This window comes from Phyllostomus discolor, chromosome 6 (assembly GCF_004126475.2).
Source record: "Phyllostomus discolor isolate MPI-MPIP mPhyDis1 chromosome 6, mPhyDis1.pri.v3, whole genome shotgun sequence".
NCBI lineage: Eukaryota > Metazoa > Chordata > Mammalia > Chiroptera > Phyllostomidae > Phyllostomus > Phyllostomus discolor.
In genome coordinates this window covers 62,035,729-62,058,320 of record NC_040908.2, presented here as the reverse complement: position 1 = coordinate 62,058,320, position 22,592 = coordinate 62,035,729, and the positions used below count along the sequence as shown (strand labels likewise).

General features: G+C 52.8%; 1 protein-coding gene across 1 annotated transcript in view; it reads left to right on the top strand.

Moving 5' to 3' along the window:
- POLR1A (RNA polymerase I subunit A) overlaps positions 1-21,873 on the top strand; it is an 88,059-nt gene extending 66,186 nt beyond the window's left edge. Inside the window, 13 exon segments of the mRNA XM_028515349.2 lie at positions 1,926-2,091; positions 2,938-3,159; positions 3,976-4,190; positions 6,205-6,372; positions 7,230-7,365; positions 7,789-7,946; positions 13,300-13,426; positions 16,471-16,581; positions 17,190-17,498; positions 18,313-18,513; positions 19,739-19,856; positions 20,339-20,503; positions 20,866-21,873. Coding sequence (XP_028371150.1) covers positions 1,926-2,091; positions 2,938-3,159; positions 3,976-4,190; positions 6,205-6,372; positions 7,230-7,365; positions 7,789-7,946; positions 13,300-13,426; positions 16,471-16,581; positions 17,190-17,498; positions 18,313-18,513; positions 19,739-19,856; positions 20,339-20,503; positions 20,866-20,966 — 2,197 coding nt within the window. The 3' untranslated portion in view covers positions 20,967-21,873.
- Positions 21,874-22,592: the final 719 nt, after the last annotated feature.

The window sequence follows — 22,592 nt, the reverse complement described above, 5'->3', positions numbered from 1 at the left end:
GGAGGAAAGAAACAAGGAGCCACTCGGACTGGCCTGTTTGAGCAGGTTGGAGGGAATGAAGCTTAAATCCGAAGAAGGCCTTACTCCAGAATGCCTGTCAGGCAGGGTGGTATTTTTCAGTAACGGATTTCCATGAGCCCAGAGAACTGGTGCTGGTGGGAAGGCAGTGGAAAAAGGGAGATTGGGAAATATGTCCTTACGCCTTGCAGGCCTGGTTTGAAGTTACGTTCTCAAGGCGCTCAGCTGACTCCTGGACAGGAGGGCAGGGCTCCGTCCTTTATCCCCCACAAAGGTCTGCCCCTGCCTGTCTGCCCTGGCTTTCTCCTTTCTCCTGCTTCCGAGCTCCAGATTCCCCCGGGCCGCAACCTTATTTTGGTCCATTGCCCTCGACTCGGCCCCTTGGGGACGGCCTTTAGGTGAGGCGCCGTCTGCCCGCTGGCAGTTTTTAATGCAGTGGGGTGAGCTCCCCTCGGGGGGCATGGGTCGCATGGCCAGTTCCTTCCCTGAGCAGGGGAGACACCCACCCCACCTCTATCCTTTTAGTTATTTATTTACTGTATTATTATTTTTTAATCCTTACCTGAGGACATTGTTTCATTGAGAGAGAGAGGGAGGGAGAGAGAGAGAAACATTGATGTGAGAAAGTGTAGAAAAAGGTAGAAAACAAATGGTTGGCTAAGTCTGGGGGTGGGAGTACTCAAGGTCATTTGAGTGCAGGTTGGGACCCTGACTGGAGCAGAAGAGCAGCAGCTGTTGGACAGAGGGCACAGACACCTCTGGACCCATCTGCTGGCCGGGGTTCCCGAGGGAGAAGGCAGGTGCGGGGCTTCAGACGGAGGGTGGAGGAGGCTGTTCTGGCTGTGGTGGAGGTACAGGCTAGAGGTTGGAAGGCTGCCTCCAGAGAGTGGCAGTGGGAAGAAAAAGGCAGATGTGACAAAGATATGGGGACAACTGGCTAAAATTTAGGACTAAGAGGCAGGGTAGTACCAGACCCAGCTGAGTTTTCGGGCCTCAGTGACAGAAAGCAAGAGTCTGCAGAGGGGAGGCAACGTGTGGGTGGCGTGAGGGAGCAGCAGTGGGATATTCAAGTAGACGCATTTCAGTGGGCCCTTAGATGAGGCCCGAAGCTTGGGAGAGACCTGGAGATCCAGCCTTGGGAGGCCTGTGCTGTGCTGAGAGGCGAGTATGGCGAGTGTGCTGAGAGCTGGAGCCCTGTGAGGCGAGTAGAGCCGAGCAGGGTGCCAGCGCCTCACACATCAGCATTTTCAGCAGAGAGGAAGTGGGTGCTCAGCATCAACCTTGCCAGGCGGGCTGGGCGCCAAGAATACAGTGGTGACTAGCACTGAGCTCTGTCCTTGGAGCTTGGGGAAACAGTGGCTCTTACAAAGCCTCTTAAAGTGGCAGAAGGAGAAACCAAGGCAGAGTGGCCAGAGATAAGGTAAGGGGCCAGCACCAGGGCAGCAGAGGGGGGAGGTTGAGGCAGGTGGCTTACCACTGGGATAACCGAGGGGAAAGAGTTCTGGGTTGGGATATCACATCTGCATTTAGTTCTGATATCTTTTTAGTGTCTCTGACTGGTAGCATCTCTGGCCTGACAGCCCCACTGCTTTGCCTGCCTTGTGACTATAAGGACAGTGGTCACTGGGGAGCCCTGGGTGGCAGAGTGAAAGGGCAGGCAGTAGTCCCGGCAGCAGGGGCTGGAGGTGGGAGCTAGGGCCCAGCAATGGCAGCCAACTTGTCAGGCACACGGCTGCAGCCACTTGCTGGGAGACGCTGTAGCTCAGAGCCTGGGGCCTTGGAGGCCGACAGTCCTGGAGTGGAGCTTCAGTGTAGAACAGCAGTCCCTTTTCCACCTCCGCTGCCTCCCCCCAGCCCCACTGTGGGAATGGTGAGCTTGGTGGGCCCTGAGACAAGTCTCCATACAGGTGCATCATCAAGCATCTGGAGGGTCTCGTCGTCCAGTATGACCTGACAGTCCGCGATAGCGATGGCAGTGTCGTGCAGTTCCTATATGGGGAGGACGGCCTGGACATCCCCAAGACGCAGTTCTTACAGCCCAAGCAGTTCCCCTTCCTCGCCAGCAACTATGAGGTGGGTGCCAGACCCCCAGCAGCCAGGGGTGGCGGGTACTCTGAGCTTTGCCCCCAGTTATAATGACCATAGAGGACAAAGCGAAAGAGTTTATAAAGCACCAGTCAGTGCGGTGAAACACTTGCCGTTTTTATACCCCGTCTATGGACTCTTAGATGGCAGAAGGGCATGAGTGCCTCCAGAACAACAGCTGCTGTGGGGGGCATTTGCAGGACCCTAACGTAAGCACACTGTGGACAGTGTCTGGGTCTCTCCCTCACTGTAACCTGGGGAAGGGGTCTTCCTTCCTCTGTGCGTGTCACAGCTGAGGCAGCTGAGGACCAGAGCTGCAATGAGTGGCTGGTAAGCAGCAGACCCAGCGATCAAACCCACACCCGTGACACAGGTGTGTGGTTTTCACGCCATACCTCACTGCCTCAGGAATGACCATCACAGTTGATTGAGCAGTCACCCCACTTCGTTGGGTGGGAAACTGAAGCTGATGTGGCCTATCCAGAGTCCCACAGCAGGTGGCCAGATTAAGGTTGCACTTGGTGCTGGCTCCTTTCTGTCCTGGCACCTGCCCCAGAGCTTTGGGGCATCACTTGTCCTTCCTTCCTACAAACTCCCCTGTGTCCTGAAGGGGCTCTGTGTGTGCCATTCTTTCCCCCACCTGCTCAGCTCCTGGGACCATGTCTCCCAAGAGTTCCCAAGTCTGGTTTGCACAGAGTGAGGACTCTCTACAAGATGTCGTGACAGCTTCACACAGGCCATGTTGCTCCCATGAAGTTGTGTGACATGGCCCTCAAGTCACGCCTCCATCTCTCTGGTCTTGTGTATGTGTGTGTGGCTTGTTCATGTATGTAGGTAATAATGAAATCGAAGCATCTCCATGAGGTGTTATCCAGAGCAGATCCCCAAAGAGCTCTCCGCCACTTCAGAGCCATCAAAAAATGGCAGAGCAAGCATCCCAACACCCCGCAGAGAAGAGGTGCCTTCTTGAGTTATTCCCAGAAAGTTCAGGCAGCTGTGAAAGCCTTGAGCCTCCAGGACGCAAATTCGCTCGGCCGCAGCCCCGGGACTCACCAGGTGACTGGGCGGGTGGGGGGGGGGGGTGCCACCTGGCCAGCACATATAGGCCTCAGCCAGGAGGTGAGGGAGTGAGGGGTTGTCTCCCTAATAGAAGGTATTATAGTGAAGTCTGGCTTCATTTGCTGTCAGGAAACACGCGATACTCAAATATTAGTTTAAGGAGGGCAGTCTGCAAAGGTGTGTGCAGGGTTCAAGGAAACTAGCTGGGACTGTTACCTTTGGTTCCCCACCACCCAGGCATGAAGGAGCAGGGCCGTGGCTATGGGCAGAGGCTCCTTAGAGAGGGTGGGAGGTGAATGCCAGGGTTCCTTCTCTTACCTTCCCCTCCACTGCTGGGACCCGGGAGGCAGGGGGTGCTTTGAAGCAGCTGCTATGGGACAACCTTGGGGTACAGGGGGTGTGAAAGCCGGGGAGGGGCAAACAGGGATCACCTGGCTCACCGTGATGGTCCTGGTTAGCCTAGGGCAGTCACGGCTTCGCCCCCTATCCTAGCGTTATTATTAACAGTGCCCTGTCTTATCCTAAAAGAACCCTGGTTTGGATGTTAACTTACCTGTCACCCAGCCTGTGCTTGCGTGGGCCAGGACGAAGAGCCCCTAGAAGGGTAGTCAAGCAGCCAGCCCTGGGACAGGTTCCGCTTCTCCCTATTTTAAATGTTGAGTTCGTTTTCTCACCACAGTCAGGACTCTTGTCTGTTTCCCCCACTCTCACTTAAAGCCAGTGCCTTTGATTCTCCTTATCCTACTGGGTGTCCAGGAAGTGGAGCCATTCCTGGCGTCCTCCATTGTGGCTGAGCCCCATCCCTCCTTGCAGGTGTTGAGGATGTGGAGCGAGTTAGATGAGCAGAGCCGAAGGAAGTACCAGAAGAAGGCAGCTCCGTGTCCAGACCCCAGTCTGTCTGTCTGGCGCCCAGATATCTACTTTGCATCAGTGTCAGAAACATTTGAAAAAAGGGTGGATGATTATATTTGTGAGTGGGCGTCTCAAGCAGAGAAGAGTTTTGAGAAGTCAAATCTTTCTCTTGACAGGTAATGGCATTGATTTGTTGCTCAGTACGTGCAGAGGGGAAAATCTGCTGTCTGGCCCTTCCCTGCCCACTCCAGAAGAGAAGGGCAGCCTCTTGGGTTCGATACCCCGGCAGAAGGGAGGGGAGTGAAGCAGAAGGGCACCCTGCAAGCCCTGGGGCCCTGGGACAGGAGACTAGAGCAGGTAGGCAGGAGTGGACATCTTCATCTGGGCCAGGACAGAGAGCCCTGGGGACAGAGGCTTGCAGAAATGGCCCCTCTCTTCAGTTTGGTATGGTGGGTGTGGCTAATTGAGAGTCGGGGAGCCCAACTGCCCCTCAGTGGCTGCCAACTCTGTGACTGAGAGTGAATCATTCACCCCCTCGTGACCTGTGTTTTAGCCTTTTGTGAGGGGTTGGGTCTGATTACTCCAATGGTCCTTTGAGCTTCGGGTTTCAAAGCCTTAAGGAAGAAGGACCACACAGTTGTCCTCAGTTTGCATATTTTCACACACACACACACACACACACACACACACACACATACACACAAATAAAACCAGTAAAAAAAAAATCCTGTGGTCTAGGCAGTGGGAAGCCAGACATGAACCGCCACTGAGCCTCAATGGTGTTAAAACATCCAAAGTGCCCCCACAGCATTGCCTGCTGGGGGCTGGTCTTGAGGGCTAGTCAGGGGTCCTTCCCACTTCGTTCATGAAGCCTTGCCTGAACAGCTGGAAGACCGAGATCACCTGCTGTATCCTAGCTGCTTGTCTTGCCCCTGGTGAAATCGGCCAGGTACCTGGAGAGGATGACACAGTCTAGGGACTGCAGCCAGAAGATGGGACTCAGGAGGGGCAAGAGCAAAGACAGATACTGGAGGGTAAGACCTAGAGGGGAGTGATGGGGCTTTCTCTTTACCCCTTAACCTGGTTCTTCCAGCCAGGCCTCAGAGAGTTCCAGATAGAATAGGCCATGCTAGTTAGTTACCACAGCTCCCAGTGGGGCTTTCCCTAAAAGAGGAAGTCCTGGGTCCCCCAGCCCCTTCACTTGCTCCCCTGCAGCTCAGGGTGCTACTGTTTACTCTCCAAAAGTCCATGTTGGTCCTCCCTCCAGCTGCACATCAGCGGTGTGGAGAGGTCGGTCCTGGGGAGCATCACATGGGCTTGCAGGGCTGAGACGGGACGGCTGTTCTGCCTCGGTGGCTCTTGCAGGGGACCTGTTAGCAAGCAGCAAGCTCCAGGTGCAACTCCAAAGTTCTGGGAGCATTTGAGGGTTTTTTCTGACAGGAATACTGATATGTGCACAAACCTCATTGGATTGAAGTAATTGGGAGAGAAGACACATCAGGTTATAAAAAGTCTGACTTTTAGAAAGAACTTGCATAGAAACATTTTGTTGATTTCTTCTGCATTCACACATTCGTCCACTTGGTCTCCATTTGTTGAGCCTTTCCTTGTTCCGTGTGTGGGGGTACTCCAGTATTCCCGCGGCTCTAAAAGGAAAGATGGCTAGTGACTACAAAATTTTAAAGCACGCATAACTATGATGTGGCAGCCACTTGCACTAATTAAGAAAATAAACACACCTGCCCCCCAAATCCCTGGACTTGCTCAGTGAACCTCTTTCTAGTTGATTGATACAGCAGGAGGTTTAAGCCTTCTCCAAACTGTCCCAATTAGTGGGGGGAAGGAACTAACAAAGGAAAGTGTGACTGGTGAGCTCAGACATTCTCACTGCTCAGGGGTTTGTACTGGCACAGTGTGGACGCGTGACATTCTAGGAGAACACGAGCAGTCGGAGCACGGACATTAGCGCTTTAGTCACCCCTCTGAGATCTGTGCTGGGTGGTTTAGGATATTTCAGGGTCACTAGCAGGAATTTAAGGGTTAGAGGATCACTTGTTAGGAATTACCAGCCCAGAAAGGAGAGGGAATAGTTCCATGCACCCTAGTTTTGGGGTGGGGGACACCTCCTGAGAGCGCTCTAGCAGGGTGGTGTCTGCTCCTGACTTCTGTTGTCCCCTGCCCGGTTTCCAGTTTGAGGACCCTGCTGCAGCTGAAGTGGCAGCGCTCGCTGTGTGACCCAGGTGAGGCGGTGGGCCTGCTAGCTGCCCAGAGCATTGGGGAGCCCTCCACACAGATGACCCTGAACACCTTCCACTTCGCCGGCAGAGGCGAGATGAACGTCACCCTGGGCATTCCAAGGTGGGCTACGAGGGTGCCTGATGTGGGGTCTACCTTAGCCCACTTCTGGGAAAGAACTCATTTAATTAGCGTGTGGGTGCCTGACTCAAAGACAGGGTCTCGGCAAAGTGGGGATCAGGGTTGGCATTTCAGAATCCGGCTTTTCTGTAGGTGGCCTCTTAGAATCTCGACTTACCCCTTTGCCAACTCTTGTGTCAGAGTAACACAGGATGGTTGTAAAACCTCATACTCCTGGCGTCAGGACTCAGGAAGATGATGTTCACAAGCCCCATTCTGTGCCACCTGGTTGCCCAGCTCCGGGACACCACCCACCTAAATTGTGGCCCACAGTGGCCCTGGCCCTTCAGGGAAATGTGTGTATCCATCAGGATGTTGGCCGGTAGGCGAGAGGAAAGAATGGGCCACTTGGATTTGATGCCTGGCCTTGCCATTTTCTCAGACAGGTTCGTTAGCTTCCTCAGCCTCAGGATCCTTGCCTGTGAGGGGCCCACCCTACTGTGCAGTCAGGCTGAGCTCATGTGGGCAAGGCCTGGAGCATGGTGCCTGCACCCAGTAGGAGCACTGCAGACACCAATTACCTTTCATTCACTCCGTAAGTTCTTGGTGAGCACCCGCTGTACGCAAGGCACAGGTGATAAACAAGAATAAGACACGGTCCTGTCCCTGAGGAACCACGCTCCAGTGGAGGAAACTGATGGCAGAGTCCCTTGCTGTCATTCACAGGGCCAGAGCTGGGACTTTTCCCTGTAAGACCCCAAGGTTGCTCTCAGATCCCAAAGAGCTCTGACAAGAAAGGCCTCACACAGGTAGGGAATCTGAGTGCCTCTTTGTGATCAGTTGCCCTTGTTCCCTGACAGGTTGAGGGAGATTCTCATGGTGGCCAGTGCCAACATCAAGACTCCCATGATGAGCGTGCCCGTCCTCAACACCAGAAAGGCACTGAAGAGAGTCAAAAGCCTGAGGAGGCAGCTCACCAGGGTGTGCTTAGGGGAGGTAAGTGTCTCTCAGCCCCGCTGCAGACAGGGCAAGCCTTTTTTTGTGTCCTCCCATCCGTGAAGGATGGCTTTGCTGGTGGTTCAGGCCCTGGCCTCAGACTCCCACCAATGAGAGGGAAGCTTTCTCTGCCAGGTACTGAGCAGGGATGGGTCAGCAAGCTGTAAAAGTAAACATTAGCTATGTAGCATTCTCCTGTGCCTTAAAAATACAGACACTTCCTAGCCTAGCCCTGCCAGAGCCCACGGCCCACCTTCTGCAGCCTTTCTCTGGGGGTGACCTGTAGGCTGTGGGAGTTGCTTTGGGATTTTGGCCCCAAAGAAACTGGTCCCATCCTGTTCCAAGTTTTCAGGCTTTCCGTAACCCACTTGTAGTGCCTTGGTACCTGGGCAAATTGGGTTCTCCCTGTGTGTCTGGTTCTAGGTGTTGCAGAAAATCGATGTCCAAGAGTCCTTCCGGATGGGAGAAAAACAGAACAAGTTCCGGGTGTACCAGCTGCGGTTTCAGTTCCTGCCCCATGCGTATTACCAGCAAGAGAAGTGCCTGAGACCTGAGGACATTCTGCACTTTATGGAAACAAGGTCAGGACTCAGGCCGATTTGTCGCTGGACTTGGTTGTGGATCTTGAGCCCTCCTGGCTGCAGGACTGTCAGAGATGAGGGCTGTGCGCACAGATTAGTTCTTCGGGGGAGTGCTCAGGAAAACATCGGGCCCTGCAGGCTAATCTGGAAACTGCACACTTCCTGTGTCTTGCAGGTGTGACTGCACTGACCACATACCACCTCCTAAACCCTGTTCCTTCCAGTTGATGAGTCTCGTGTTCTCGGGTTTGTAAGCTCTGAGACTTGGAAGTATGTGTCCTCTAAAAGAGAAATGAGCCCCATCACAGTGGTGCTGCAGTGGGTGCAGCGCTTGGTGTTAATTTTTGACATGATGTAATTCCAGGCAGTGTAATGCAGTTCTTGATCCATTTACATCCTCTTAAGAGCAGTATGTGAGTGGCCAGCTGCTCATAAATGCCAGTTCTATAACGGGTTTCCTCCACTCCTCAGAGGGAAATTCTAGTTGTCTTCTGGTAGGGAGAATGAACATCCTTTTTCTCTCAGGTTCAAGTCACCGTTGGGCATTTGAAAAGCACAAGCCACAATGCGGAGTACACAGCAATGGGAGGGTGGGGCCAGCCAGGCGGAGCCAGCGAAGCCCTTTGGACTAGCCAGCTGACCCCAGGTGGTGGGTGCAAACTGAAATGACTGCAGGGCCCCGCAGGTAGCAGAGGCCCGTGAAGCCCCTTGGGAAGCCTGCAGCAGACTGGAGCGTGCAGAACCTGCCTCCAGCGGGTGGGAGCATGGGCCAGATCTTCTGATTCAAAAAAGAAAAGAGAAAAAGAAAGACCCCACCCCTAATCTTTTTTCTGTCTTTGGTGGTTTAGTTACTTGCTTTTGCTTTTGTAAATAAATCTCCTAATTTTTAAACATCAGCAACTAACACATCTTTTTAAAAGCCTGGTGAGGCCCAAATAGATTCCGTCTTTTGGCAGGAGTTGGGCGCAGACCACTGACCACAGCTTCTAACTTAGACCACTGGTCAGGTCTTCTCCGTGCTGGGCAGAAACAGAGAACCGGCGGCAGCAGAGTAGAGGCAGAAAGTCCACTGGGTTCCTTTGTCCCACCAGCCTTTACTGAGTGACTCCCATTAGCGTCAGGTCACAAGGCAGTGTGGCCAGGGGAGGGTGCCTGTACTGCCCTGGGCCCTCTCTCCTCTCTCCTGAAGGCGTGAGCTGGCTTCAGTCTGGCCCTCTAAACAGGTGGCATTTAGGCCAGTGGGAGCTGTGGTAGGTGACCTTGGATGTGAAGCCCTGAAGACCTTTGGATGGTCATCACTGACCAGGCAGATCCTGTCCCTGTTTACATGAGCCCTGGGTGAAAGTGTTGCTGGCTGGGCTTCAGAGAACACCTGCATCGCTGTTTGCCTGGGTAAAGAAGATTCATTCTGTCAGGTGGGCCCCGTGCTCTCGTGGTACTGAGCCGTGTCACGGGAGATCCACCTGTGCACCAGCCTGCCAGCTCATTAAGTAACAGGGAGGAACATACTTTCCAAGGACCCCTCATGTTTGTGCTGGCCGGGCAGCCCTTTTCTGAGAGATGGGAATTAGGATCACATGGCCACTTGAGAAACAGCAGAAGAGGTGGCATTGGATGATCTGCTTCATTTCCAGTCATTTAAGGCCTGTGGAGTAGGTCGGTCTGCAGGAGGCGTGCAGCAGGCCGTGCATAGAGTTCTTTTTACTCACCCTATCTTGGGGAGTTGAAAATCCATCACTTCTTAAAAAAATTTTTTTTGACGAGGGACAGTCCTGGCTCCTTCCTGGCAGTGAAATACCTTTTCTGTTCCTACTTTGTGTTTTCTTGTGTGGTTTGAAGGGCTGTGACAAACAAAGCTGGGTACAGTAGCTCCTGGTGGAGCTACTCTGTGACTTCAGCAGAATGAGCTAAAGATGAGGGAAGCAGTGGCACGTGGACTGGGTGTGGCTTGGACTGCCCTTTGCGGGTCTGGGCGGTGAAGCGCCCTTTAGGGCCTCTTGCAGACCCAGGAAATGGGAGTGTGCTTGTAAAAGAGTAACCCTGCCCACAGGAAACTTTCTCCTCCCTTTCTCCCTCCCCTCCCCCGCCTCTCTCTTCTGCTCCCTTTTCTCTCCTCTTCCCTCCCTTTCTTCCCTTTATCTCTCCCAGCTGTGAGATCATGACACTGTTCTTTAATTCAGGAATAATAACTGACATACATATCAGTGAGTTTCCGGTGTACGACATAGTGACTGGACATTTGTGTGTGTTGTGAAATGGTCACCGCAACAAGTCTCGTTGCCACCTGTCGCCTTACAAAGTTAATACAATATTTTTGGCTGTATTCCTCAGGCTGTACGTTACATCCCCACGACTTATTTATTTTATAGCTGGAAGTTTATACTTCTTAATCCCCATTATCCACTTCACCCCGCCCCACTCCTCTGGGAACACCCGTCTGTTCTGTGAGCCCGGTTGGGTTGGGTTTGGTTTTAGAGTCCACTTAGAAGGGAAAGCACACAGCATTTGTCTTTCTCAGCCTGACTGACTTCGCTTAGCGTACCCTCTAGGTCCATGTGGGTCGTCGCAGATGGCAAGATTTCACTCTTTTTTAAAAAAATATTTTATTTTTATTTATTTGAAAGGGAAGGAGAAAGAGAAGGGAAGAAACATCAGTGTGGTTGCCTCTCACCCACCCCCTACTGGGGGCCCAGCCTGGCCTGCCGTCCTGGCCTGTGCCCTGACTGGGAAGCAAACTGGCGACCCTTTGGTTCGCAGGCCAGTGCTCAATCCACTGAGCCACACCAGCCAGGGCAGGTTTCCTTCTTTTTTTCTGTCTTTTTGAATTAGTGTTTTGGATTTTTCAGTTGATACCTAGTAGTGGAATTGCTGGGTCATAAGGCAGTTCCACCTTTAAATTTTTGAGGACCTTCCACACTGCTTTCCATAGTGGCTGCACCAGTTTACATTCCCACCAACAGGGTTCATGAGACTGTTCTGACACAGGTAGGAAACAAAACCAAAACAGATACACAGAGACACTTTCCCAGAGGGAGATATGTAAACATTTGAGCCCCCCTCAGTACTAGTACTGTCACCTGTCACTTTGACTACTTGTGTAAAGTATCTGGAAGATGAGCTGGAGGAGGTGAAGTGGAAAGAGCATTGAACTAGAGGCAGGGGGCTTAAGTTCTGGCCTCGGGGCCCCTGCTGTCAGTTGACCAAGTTGGCTGTCTATAGTCATCGCCTCTGTGAGTCTGACTTTGAAAACAGCAGGTAGTGGGGCCATTGCCAGGCGCTTTCGGAAACAGCCGAGGGTCATGTTCTCTGTTTATGATTATTTATGTGGAGTGGGAGCTTTCTGCGCAGCCTTCCCCTCCTTTTCACTTTCAGTTGCCACATTCTGACAAACAGCCCTTCCTAGCGCAGTCACTGTCGGCCTTCAGTCCCCTTGCTCTTGGCAAAGTCACAGAAGGGCAGACTGTTCGCACCTCCAGGAGAACCCTAGCACACTGGTAATGTGTCTGCCACTTCCTTGGCCAGGTGTTTAGTCTACTTTTTCACCTTCTCTCACATTCTACACCCGTCCTGTTCACCAAAAGAGGCAGACAAGGTAGGAAGGATCCCCAGCTGGGGAGATTAGGGAAGGTCTCTTGGGACAATTGCATCTGTACTTGGACCCAACCTTTCGGTGGGGTGGGGTAGGGGAATGCAGCTCCAGTGTTAAATAAGGGGCTGGGACATTACTTGTAGAGCAAACAGCTTGAGTGTGAGCCCAGAGCATACACAGAGGTGGTGTGAGCAGGTGTGTAATTGGGGTTGGGACCGTTGTATGGGCTTGAAATGCTGGGGGAAGAGCCTCAGGTGAGTGACCTTGCCCCAAAATGACAGCCTGCCAAGTCAAAGCAGCAGCCCCGCAGCGGAGGGAGGTGATGAGTAGCTGCTGTGCAGGCCTGGCTCACCCACCTCCGTCCGCCCCATCTTATCTCCTCCACTCCATGCAGTGACCGGGCGCGAGGTCGGAGCGGGCTCAGCGTACAGGTGAGATCGGAGCCCTCCTCCCCGGTTTCCAGTGGAATAGGGTCTTGAATTAGAGCCTGTCCTTTCAGAAGCATCTCTTGGGCCCCCACTTCCCAGTTGTATTGTGTCCTGCTACAGTCAAGCTTGCCCACCCCCCAGCCTGGCCCTGTCATCTCTGTCCTCAGTGCTTAGTGACTAAGCTCCTCCCCGGAGTCCTGGGTAAAGGAGCCTCTTTTCTGCCAAGGGCAGAAAACCCAGAAAAGCCATGTAAACTTTTAAAAGTTTTTTTAAAATAGGAGGAATAATAGCAGGTTTTTTGTTTATAATGAGCAAAATAATAAACATTTGACCTGCCTGCTTCTGAAATTAAGACTCTGAGCTCCTGTCCTCTATCCTCAACTTGCCCCAGGTACGATGATAGGTACGATACAGGCTCAGAGAATACCGGATGGTTGCCTGGACGCTGGAGGCGTCCTGATACTTTCCATAGTTAAAAGCAGTCCATTTGGGTCTGCTGTTCTAGACCGATGAAATCGACAGGCAAGAGACTGTGTGAACAGAGAAGCAGGGGAGCGAGGGATGTGACGAAGCCTTGCGGGAGCATAAAAAGTATCTCAGGAGGAAGGAGTCTGGGGTCAGAAAAGGCCCCCTAGATGGTGCTTGAATTGGTTCTTTTAAATTGGTTTGATTCTAACCTGATGACAGGATTTATTGCCGCAGAGTAAATTATCACTGCCTTTGAGGTTCCAGTGAGCTTTTCCACATCGTAGTTCTTTTATTTCTACACCAGATACGGGAGCTTTCAGGCCCAGGGGTCGGTCAGCCCAGCATTGCCACTTTCTGGAGCTGCCAGTGGGTGGGCAGGGGGAAGGTCCTCGTGCTTGCTGACCTCCCCTCTCCTACTGTAGATTCTGCTGTTTGCCAAACGACAGCCACCACCACACCAATAACTGTCATTTACTGAGCACCCGCTATGCCAGGCCCTATGACAGGTATTGGACATAGTGTGACTTCCAGATCCTTAAAACAAGGTTGCAGAAAGCATACTAACACCCACACTTCACAGATGATGGAGTTAGAGCTCAGGATACTGCGTGCTCAGAGCTGCACTCCCTGCAAGTGGCGGGCCATGTGCTCAGATCAGGCCTGTCGGGCTGTGTTCTTCTCCGTTCAGGAACAGCGAGATGGGAGAAAACAAACTGGAAGGAGAGGCCAGGCCTCATGTGCAGTATAAATCCCCAGTGTCAGCCTGTGTGGGTGTGAGGTCCTTGGACAGAAAATCTGACCCCTGCAGCAAGGGGAGAATGGAGATACTGTTACTGAACGGATCTGCATGGCTTTCTTCTTGCTTTAGGTTCTTTAAAACTCTGGTGGAATCCATCAAGAAGAAGAGTAACAAAGCATCCGCTTTCAGAAGTGTGAACACTCGAAGGGCTACCCAGCGGGATCTAGACAGCACTGGGGAGTCAGGGAGGAATCGGGTAAGTGGATCCCCCAGGGGCCTTTGGGGACTGGTACAGGGTGGGTCCCGGGGCTGGAAAGTGGGGGGGCGGCTCGCTTAGTCTTCTCTTCTGGGAAGGATCCATGGCTGTTCTCAGCGCTCCTCAGCCCTTTGCTGGCGTTGGCCCATCCCTCCACTTACCTTAGCATTTATCTGCTGTGCTGAGACCCGAGAAGCAACAGTGACTTCTCGGGGGTGGTGGGCAACGCAGGGGAGGCAGCGTGGTCTGGCTGGCCCCGGCCAGGGCCCCGGGTTGTTCATCTGTCCGCTCTCAAGGACCCTTCCATAAGTGATTTTTTTTTTATCCTGAGGATAGATACAAAGTAATGGTACCTTGCTGGGCTTTTGGAAGTTCTTTTTCTGTTTCATTTTTCTCTGCCTTTTGGCTTACCCAGGTCCAATTAATTCAGGCCCACAGGGTTCTGGTAGGGACCAGAGAGACATTTTGAAGCAGAGAAGTTGGACTTTGGTGACAAAAAAGGAAAAAGCCACTGGAGGCAAAATAGTCCGGCAGTGATAACACCTCATCTGCCAGGGGACCCGCAGAGGCATGGGGACAGACAGTAGTGTCGTCTGAGCCAACAGTTTGTGGAGCTGTGCCAGTAGGCTGTGCTGATGCAGCGAGCCTGCCTTAGGTGGGGTCGCAACAAAGACTGGCACGGTCCCTGCCTGCTCTGTGATCTCAGGAGACTAAGAAGCTAGGAGCCAAGGTCAGAAAGAGAAAGCTATAAATACTTGGTTTTTCAAATGCTCAGTATTCCACCAAAACAATTCTTTGTCTCCACCTGCAACAAAATATTCGGAGCAATATTCTGCACTATCATCTTTCAGTGATTTGGAAAGTCTTGGCATTTAAAAAAATTTTTTTAGTATTGATTATGCTATTACAGTTGTCCCATTTTTTTCTCTCCTTTATTCCCCTCCATCCTGCACCCCTTCTCCCTACAGCATTCCCCCTCCCTTTAGTTCATATCCATGGTTTGTACATATAACTTTTTTGATTTCTCCATTTCCTATACTGTTCTTAACCTCCCCCTGTCTATTTTGTACCTACTATTTATATTTCTTATTCTCTGTACCTTTTCCCTTATTCTCCCACCTCCCCCTCCCCACTGAAAACCCTCCATGTGATTTCCATTTCTGTGGTTCTGTTCCTGTTCTAGTTGTTTGCTTAGTTTTTGTTTTTGTTTTTAGGTTCAGTTGTTGATAGTTGTGAGTTTGTTGTCGTTTTACTGTTCATATTTTTGATCTTCTTTTTCTTACATAAGTCTCTTTAACATGTCATATAATAAGGGCTTGGTGATGAAGAACTCCTTGAACTTGACCTTATCTGGGAAGCACTTTATCTGCCCTTCCATTCTAGATGAAAGCTTTGCTAGAGAGAGCAATCTTGGATGTAGGTCCTTGTCTTTCATGACTTGGAGTACTTCTTTCCAGCCCTTTCTTGCCTGCAAGGTTTCTTTTGAGAAATCAGCTGACAGTCTGATGGGAACTCCTTTGTAGGTAACTGTCTCCTTTTCTCTTGCTGCTTTTAAGATTCTTTCTTTATCTTTAATCTCGGGTAACTTAATGATGATGTGCCTTGGTGTGTTCCTCTTTGGGTCCAACTTCTTTGGGACTCTCTGAGCTTCCTGGACATCCTAGAAGTCTATTTTCTTCACCAGATTTGGGAAGTTCTCCTTCATTGTTTGTTCAAGTAAGTTTTCAGTTTCTCGCTGCTGTTCTTCTCCTTCTGGCACCCCTATGATTCTGATATTGGAATGTTTCAAGCTGTCCCAGAGGTTCCTAAGCCGCCCTTCATTTTTTTGAATTCTTTCTTTGTTCTATTCCAACTGAAGTTTTATTTCTTCCTTCTGCTCCAAATTGTTGATTTGAGCCCCAGTTTCCTTCCCTTTACTGTTAGTTAGTTCCCCATATATTTTTTTTTATTTCACTTTGCATAGCCTTCACTTCTTCCTTTATTTTGCATCAGTACTCAGCAATTTCTGTGAGCATCCTGATTACCAGTGTTTTGCATTCTGCAACTGATAGGCTGGCCATCTCCTTATTGCTTAGCTCTTTTTCTGGAGTTTTGATCTATTCTTTCATTTAGGTTATATTTCTTTGTCTCTGCCCACCTGTTACACTCTAAGGGGCGGAGCCATAGGTATTCACCAGGATGGGGCGCAGCCCATGTGGCTGTATTGTGGCACTACCTGTGGGGGAGGGGTCTGAGAGGGAACAATGTTGCTTTCTTGGCTTCCACCCCACTTTCAGTCACTTTCTCCACTACCCACAAGCACATTGGGCCCTTCTGGTGCTGATCCCTTGGTGAGTGGATTTGTGTACATTCTAGGACCCTGTGGGTCTGTCTCTCCAACAAACTCTCCTGTGGGGCTGGGAGTTGCTCCTGCTGCTGTAACCCCAGATTCTTATAGCCAGGCTTTAGTTTTCCACACTGGGACCCTGAGTTGCATGGTCTGTCTCAGTCCCCAGTTGTTCCTCCTGGTTTACCTGCACATGAATGTGGGACTGCCAGGTGCCGCCTTGCCCACCTAGTCCCCTAGCTGCTGCCTTGCAGTGCGTCTTCTCCACCCCAGCTTCCCGTCTCCTTCTTTCCTATTGGTCTGGATGAATGTTTCTTCTTTAACTCCTTGGTTGTCGGACTTCCATACAGTTCAGTTTTCTGGCAATTTGGGGGCTTTTTTTTTATAATTGGTTGTCGTTTTGGATTTGAGAGGAACAAAGTGTATCTACCTATGTCTCCCTCTTGGCCAGAAATCCTAAAAAATATTTTTAAACGATTTTGCTGTTGGCACATGCAAAGACTGTCTAGGAGATGTGGAATCAGGACTAACACAACATAGATACTGGATAATCGCCTTGGGTCCAGTAGGTGGGTAGAGGGTGGGTAAGTGGAAGGGTGGGTGGCTGGATGAGTGAGTGGAGAGAAGAGTAGGAGGACGGGTTGGTGGCTGGGTGGATGGATTTGCTAGGCATTAGATGTTGAAGCTAATCTTTTTCCTCTTTGTCCTCACATCACAGGGAGAACAGGAAGGTGATGAGGAAGAGGAGGAACACATAGTGGACGCTGAAGCTGAGGAGGGAGATGCTGATGCCTCTGATGTCAAACGCAAGGAGAAGCAAGAGGAGGAGGTGAGGGGACTCTGGCTGGGCTGCAGGGGCTGTGGTCACGTCCCTCCTTCTCTGTCACACCCAAGGGATCATCCCAACACATAAGGCTACTCCTTTGTATCTGCTGGAACCTGTCAGGAATCGGGAAGCAAAACCAGCCTGCCCAGCACACCTCTCAGCTGAGATGGTGTTCTCGGGGTGGACGCTGAACAGGGTGCCATCCCAGGGCTGCCCTTTGGGTCTGGCTGTCCCTGGATTTGAATCAGTTTCAAAGACCCAGCAGCCTTGGGCAAGGAGACAAAGTCAGGCTTCTTTTTTTATAGTGAAAATAGACCTTCCCCCCATCCCCCCAGACAGCCCTCTGCTGTCATGATGGCTACAAGGACAAGGGGTTAGAGGGACTGAGGGAATTCAAAGGAAAGAGAGCTCGAGGTGAGGGAGAGGAGGGGACATGGGGACAGGAGGGCTGGCGTGCCCGGGGGCAGCGACAGGGTGGAAAGGAGGAAGGCAGCCCAGGCCACATGCAGCAGGAGGGACACGGGAGGGCCAGGCAGATGCGGTGTCTTCAGGCCCAGTCTGCATGGATGGTGGGACCCCAGTGATGCAGCCTGCACCCTGTCCCCTGCCAGGTTGACTATGAGAGCGAGGAAGAGGAGGAGAAGGAAGGGGAGCAGAATGACGATGAGGATGTGCCAGAGGAAGGGAACGTCCGTGGGGAAGGTGCCCACAGGGCCCAGGAGCCGGATGAAGAAGAGGCAGGCTCAGGCCCCGAAGAGAACTCGCCCCCTGCTCCACCCGTGAGACAGTCCCAGAAGCCCCCCTGCAGCCAGGAGCCTGAGGGAGCGGAGGCCGTGGAGCGCCGGGTGCAGGCTGTGCTCGAGGCCCACCCGTTCATAGAGGACTACCAGTATGACAGCGAGGAGAGCCTGTGGTGCCAGGTCGGTGGGGTCGGTGCTGCCACGGTGGTGTGGGGCGGGGCCGGGGCAGCAGGGAGAGTTGGCTGCTCTCTTTTTAATTCCGGGTCCCTTAAATGTAGAATGCGGTGGCAGCTGTGGATGCTGTGCCCCAAATCATGGCCTGCAAATGTGACTTTGCCTTCTCTCTGATTTCTCAAGAAACTCTTCTGTGTGGGGTCTGATCTGTCAGGCCCTGTAGGTGCTTTCAGACATGTCATCTCAGTCAGTCCTCCATACAGCAGAGTGTTAACGTATTCGACGTTGTTATAGAGGCAGGCAGGGGTACTTTATTTCTTATTTGCCCTGGTCTCCAACTTGGGGACAGCCTTGTTTCCTCACAGGCCAGATGGTTTGAATGCCTAGGCATCTCCACAGGGTGGCTTTTTTTGTGCTTTGACCCAGCCCAGTGGTTCCCAGACGGCAGTGTGGAGGAGAGATTGACCAGGATTGCACACACAGGAATGTGTGTGTTGTGCTTCCTGGTAATTGGAAGGATATCCAGGGCGATGTTGAGCAGTGTGGTTTTCACCATTCTCACTGACACCTGTGAAATTATTGCTCCATCGTTTTCACCTCACTCTGGAGACTGGAGGTGGCTGCTGTGTGTTGTTGGTTAAGCCCCCCAGGGTGCATGGATGCACTTACCAGCTCCCCCTGCAGGGCCACCTGTTCCTAGCCAAGGTGTTTATGAGAGGGATTTGGTGGAATGCCCTGTGGGTCCTAGTCAGCATGGCCTCTGCCCCCTTTGTGAGGCTCAGGGCCATCTCCCTCAGCTCAGCTTTTTCTCCTCTTGCAGGTGACAGTGAAACTCCCGCTAATGAATATTACCTTCGATGTGGGCTCCCTGGTAATGTCCTTGGCCAACAGTGCTGTTATTTATGCGACCAAGGGCATCACGAGGTGCCTCCTGAATGAAACCACCACCACCAAGAACGAGAAGGAACTTGTCTTAAACACAGAAGGAATCAACCTTCCAGAGATGTTCAAGTATGCCGAGGTGCGTGTCCCTGTCCAGGCTGTCTGCTGGCCCGGGACAGGTCCTCACATCGCCTCAGCCTCAGGCCCCTGGAAACGAGGCTCCAGCCGCTTTGCCATGGCCCCTCTGAGCTGCTAGCACCTCTGGCCCACCTGTTGGGGTGTGCAGTGCTTGTAAGCCTAGTGAAAGCTTGCAGTGCAGAAACCTGCTGAACTTTAACCCTGAGTTCCTCAAACTAATTTGAGTACAAATGCTTTTCCTTGAAATCAAAACCTTCCCAAAGTATAGTTGTAAGAAACAGTTGGCTGACTGGCTGGCCTGGGAGCAGCTCACTCTGTCTGGGAAAGGAGGCCCTGGGTGCTGAGGAGGTCCAGGCCCGGCCCCAATGCCCGGCGCTGGCAGAGGCCACACACTCCTGCCCCAGCGGCCCCACCAGCACTCTCGCTCTTCCGTCTGAGCTCTCTTCTGGCTCCTTCCACTTCCCGGAGTCTCTCACAGTCTGCAGCGATTCTCTCAGTCCCCAGAGAATGCTGAGGAGCAGGACCCCTCTAACCCATGGCCCTCGAGCCCACACCAAGCAGCAGAGCTCTCCCACCTGGCACACCTCTGCTCCACATCAGCTGCCCTCAAAGGCCCCTTCTGCCCCAGAGCCTTTCACCAAATTCATCTCCAGAGGGCAGGGTGGGAAGGCTCGAGCCTTCTGAGAGGCAGCCACTGGCAGGGCGAGCTCCATGTCCTCCTCGTGGGGTTTGTTAAACAAGGCCAGGCAAGCCTCCAGGGTCTCCAAGCTCTTCAGCAGTGGGGGTGGGGGGTGCCTGCCATCACGCAGAGCCACCTTGGGCCCCCGGGGCGGCTGAACTGGACCCTGACGGCCCAGGTTACCTGCGTGGAGCTGGCCTGTCCCTGCTGCGTGTGCCCTGGACAGGTGCTTGTATCTCTGCTAGGGAACCTCCCCCACCTATCAGGTTGCCTTGATCCTAGGAAACAGGTATTTCTATTACATAAACAAAATAAAAATACCTTTGACCCTGAAGCAGGTACCAAGTCATTGTTCAGCTCTGGTAATGAGGAGACAGACCTCGGGGCCTGCCCAGAGTCCTGTCAGCAGCTCTCTGCCACGTTGCCACCACTTTGTCATCAGTTGTGCTCAACTGCCAGACAAAGAGACAGAGCAGCTGGGGGCACATGCCTGTGGGAGGGAGCGCAGGGCCAGGCCCTCCCAACCAGCCCCTCCTCCCTCCCCCAGGTCCTGGATTTGCGCCGCCTCTACTCCAACGATATCCATGCGATGGCCAGCACGTACGGCATTGAGGCTGCACTGCGGGTGATCGAGAAGGAGATCAAGGACGTGTTTGCCGTGTACGGTAAGAGATGCTGTGGACAGCTATTGGGAGATTCCAGGGTGTCGTCCAGCAGTGTCGGGATGCAGCGAGCATGTAGCCTGTGGGAGACCCTGAGAATGAACATGGGAAGGAGTGGCCTGTGTTTCTGTCTCATGTGGCGGGTCCCATCACGGAGAACTACCACTTGTTTCTCTTCTGCCATCCGCTAAGGGAGCTCCTGCCTGACAGCTCCCGAGTGCAGACGTGCTGTTGGGTCTCGTGCTCCCTCGTCTGGAACCTGTGTTTCCTGGGCTGCTGGATGGCCGGGGAGCACGGGAGGTAGTTTAGTGACCAGGAATAAGGGAAGGACTGGCAGTGGAGTCAGGCAGGGACCAGGCGATGGGGCTGGAGCAGAGCCCTGGGGCCTGACATGTGAGCCTGTGTGCTGACTTACATCAGGTAGCTCTGCCCCAAGTCCTTTTGTCACTGCTTACTCTTTCCTGATGTCGGTGCTCATGTGACAGGTATTGCGGTTGATCCCCGCCATCTCTCCCTTGTTGCCGACTATATGTGCTTTGAGGGTGTTTACAAGCCACTGAACCGCTTTGGGATCCGGTCAAACTCGTCCCCTCTGCAGCAGATGACGTTTGAAACCAGCTTCCAGTTCCTGAAGCAGGCCACCATGATGGGTCAGTGTGCAGGCCAGTGTCCTTGGCCTCTCCGGAATCTGCTCTGTGTGGATGGGCGTGTTCCTTGGGTGCCTTTCCTCGAGCCTTCCACGCCAGTGAGATCTCACTGGAGGAGGCAGCTGGGGAGGGGTGGGCTGCAGACAGGAAATCCTCTGGGTTCTGAGGGAAAGGAAAAGGGGGCTTTCTCTCTCAAACCTGGGAGCCGTGCTGCCTCATGTAACCTCAGTTAGCCCCAGAGACTCTGGCTGGTCCTTGTGGCCTCCACAGTGCCCCAGCCACTTAGTCTTGGTGTGGGGCCCCTACCCCTCATGTCACCCACAGCTTCTCACTCAACTACTAACAAGTGCTTGTGTCTCTCCCAGGATCCCACGATGAGCTGAGGTCCCCTTCAGCCTGCCTCGTAGTCGGGAAGGTCGTCAGGGGCGGGACAGGCCTGTTTGAGCTTAAGCAGCCCCTGAGATAACAGCCGCCACAGCACCGTCTGCCTGGCCAGGCCTGGCCGGCCCCTCACATGAGAGGACCAGGAGACCAGAGCCCCAGTGGTTCAGAGGGACAGTGCAGAGCACAGCAATGATGTTGGGGTTCCACAGAGCAGCTGACCTTGGGCTGGACCAGCTTTCCCAGGAAAGTGGCTGACCATCCTTGCTCCTCCCCATCTCAGGATATAAACAAAGTTTGCAAATCCCGAGTCCCTCCAAGGTCGCAGTGCCTTCCTTACCCTGTGCAGAGGAGACTTCAGAGGCAAAATCCCTGGTCCCTCTGTGGTGGAACATAGGGGTGCATAGCTGTGAGCAGCCAGTGCCTGCACACAGGATTCCTGAGGCTCTGGAAAAGAAAAAAAAAGGCCCACAGCCTGCTCCTCCTGCTGCATCAGCCCCAGGGGACAGAGTTCCCCAAGGCTCTTTTCCCTGGGCCAGCCACAGGAAGGCACAGCCCAGTACCTATCCAGCGCTGGTGCCTGGCTGCTGGCATGTGGCCACATGTCCTTCTCGACCAGATTAGCCCTGAGCCTGAGATTGGTCTCTCCAGGGCCCCAGCAGCTCACCCCCACACATGAAACTCCAAGTCGCCGGCCAGTCTGCGTTGTTTGAACGAAATGCTTGACTGTCTGTGCCTGGCTTTGCTGAGTCCAGCGTCAAGGCCATGTGCCCTCTCTGCAGACCCTGCTCTGTCTGGCTCCCTGCATCTCTGGCACCAGAGCAGGGGGCCCTGGCATGAACTGAAAAGTCAGAATTTGTACAAAGGTTTTGTAAAACCAGAGGCTGTTTCTATTTTTGTCTAATGTTATTCCAGCTCAGACTAAGTAATAAACATCACTGGAGCTAGCTATTGGGAGGAAAAAAATTAAAACTTGGGTTTTTTTCTTCCTTCCTCTTTTGTGGTTTCTGCATTTGTGATTTGAGAGCTCAGGACTGGGGTTTCTCAGCACAGCCACATCTTGGGCCTTCTTTCTGTTCTTAGCAGAGGATCTGCAGGGAGAGCTCAGCCCCAGCAGCCGGCCCCTTTGACCCCACCCAGCCCCTGCAGCATCCCCTTTTCTGAGTCAGCTTCTGGCCCTGAGGCCAGGAGGGCACAAGCCAGTGGGAAGGAGCTGTGTGTATGTGGGGTGATGAGGAAGGCCTTGCTGGGGAGAGGGACCGCACTGCTGTCTCTAGACCAGTGGCTTTCAGCCAGAACCAGTGCGCCGGAAGTGCGTTTACACATGCCACACCTGACTCTTCAGTCAGGGGCACCGACCTCCTCCCTGAGGTTGATTGACAAAAAATGACAACAGCCAGCACAACAATAGCTGTCTGGTCTGAATGAATCAAAATTGTATGTATTTTTTGTCAGGTGGGCAAAAAAAATACATTTTTTGGTGTGCTGCTGAATTTTAATAATTAGTTAATGTCCATCATGAGATGAAAAAGGTTGAAAATCACTGCTCTAGACACATGACAGAGCCCAGCCTGGGCGTCCGGCATCCGCACTGAGAACACCCAGCAGAAATGGCCCGCTAGGGCTGGGCACAGAGGAAAACAAACAGCTTCCGAGGGCACAGGAAGAAGGGTCCCTGTGGCCCCTACCCCACAGGTTGAGCTGAGCACTT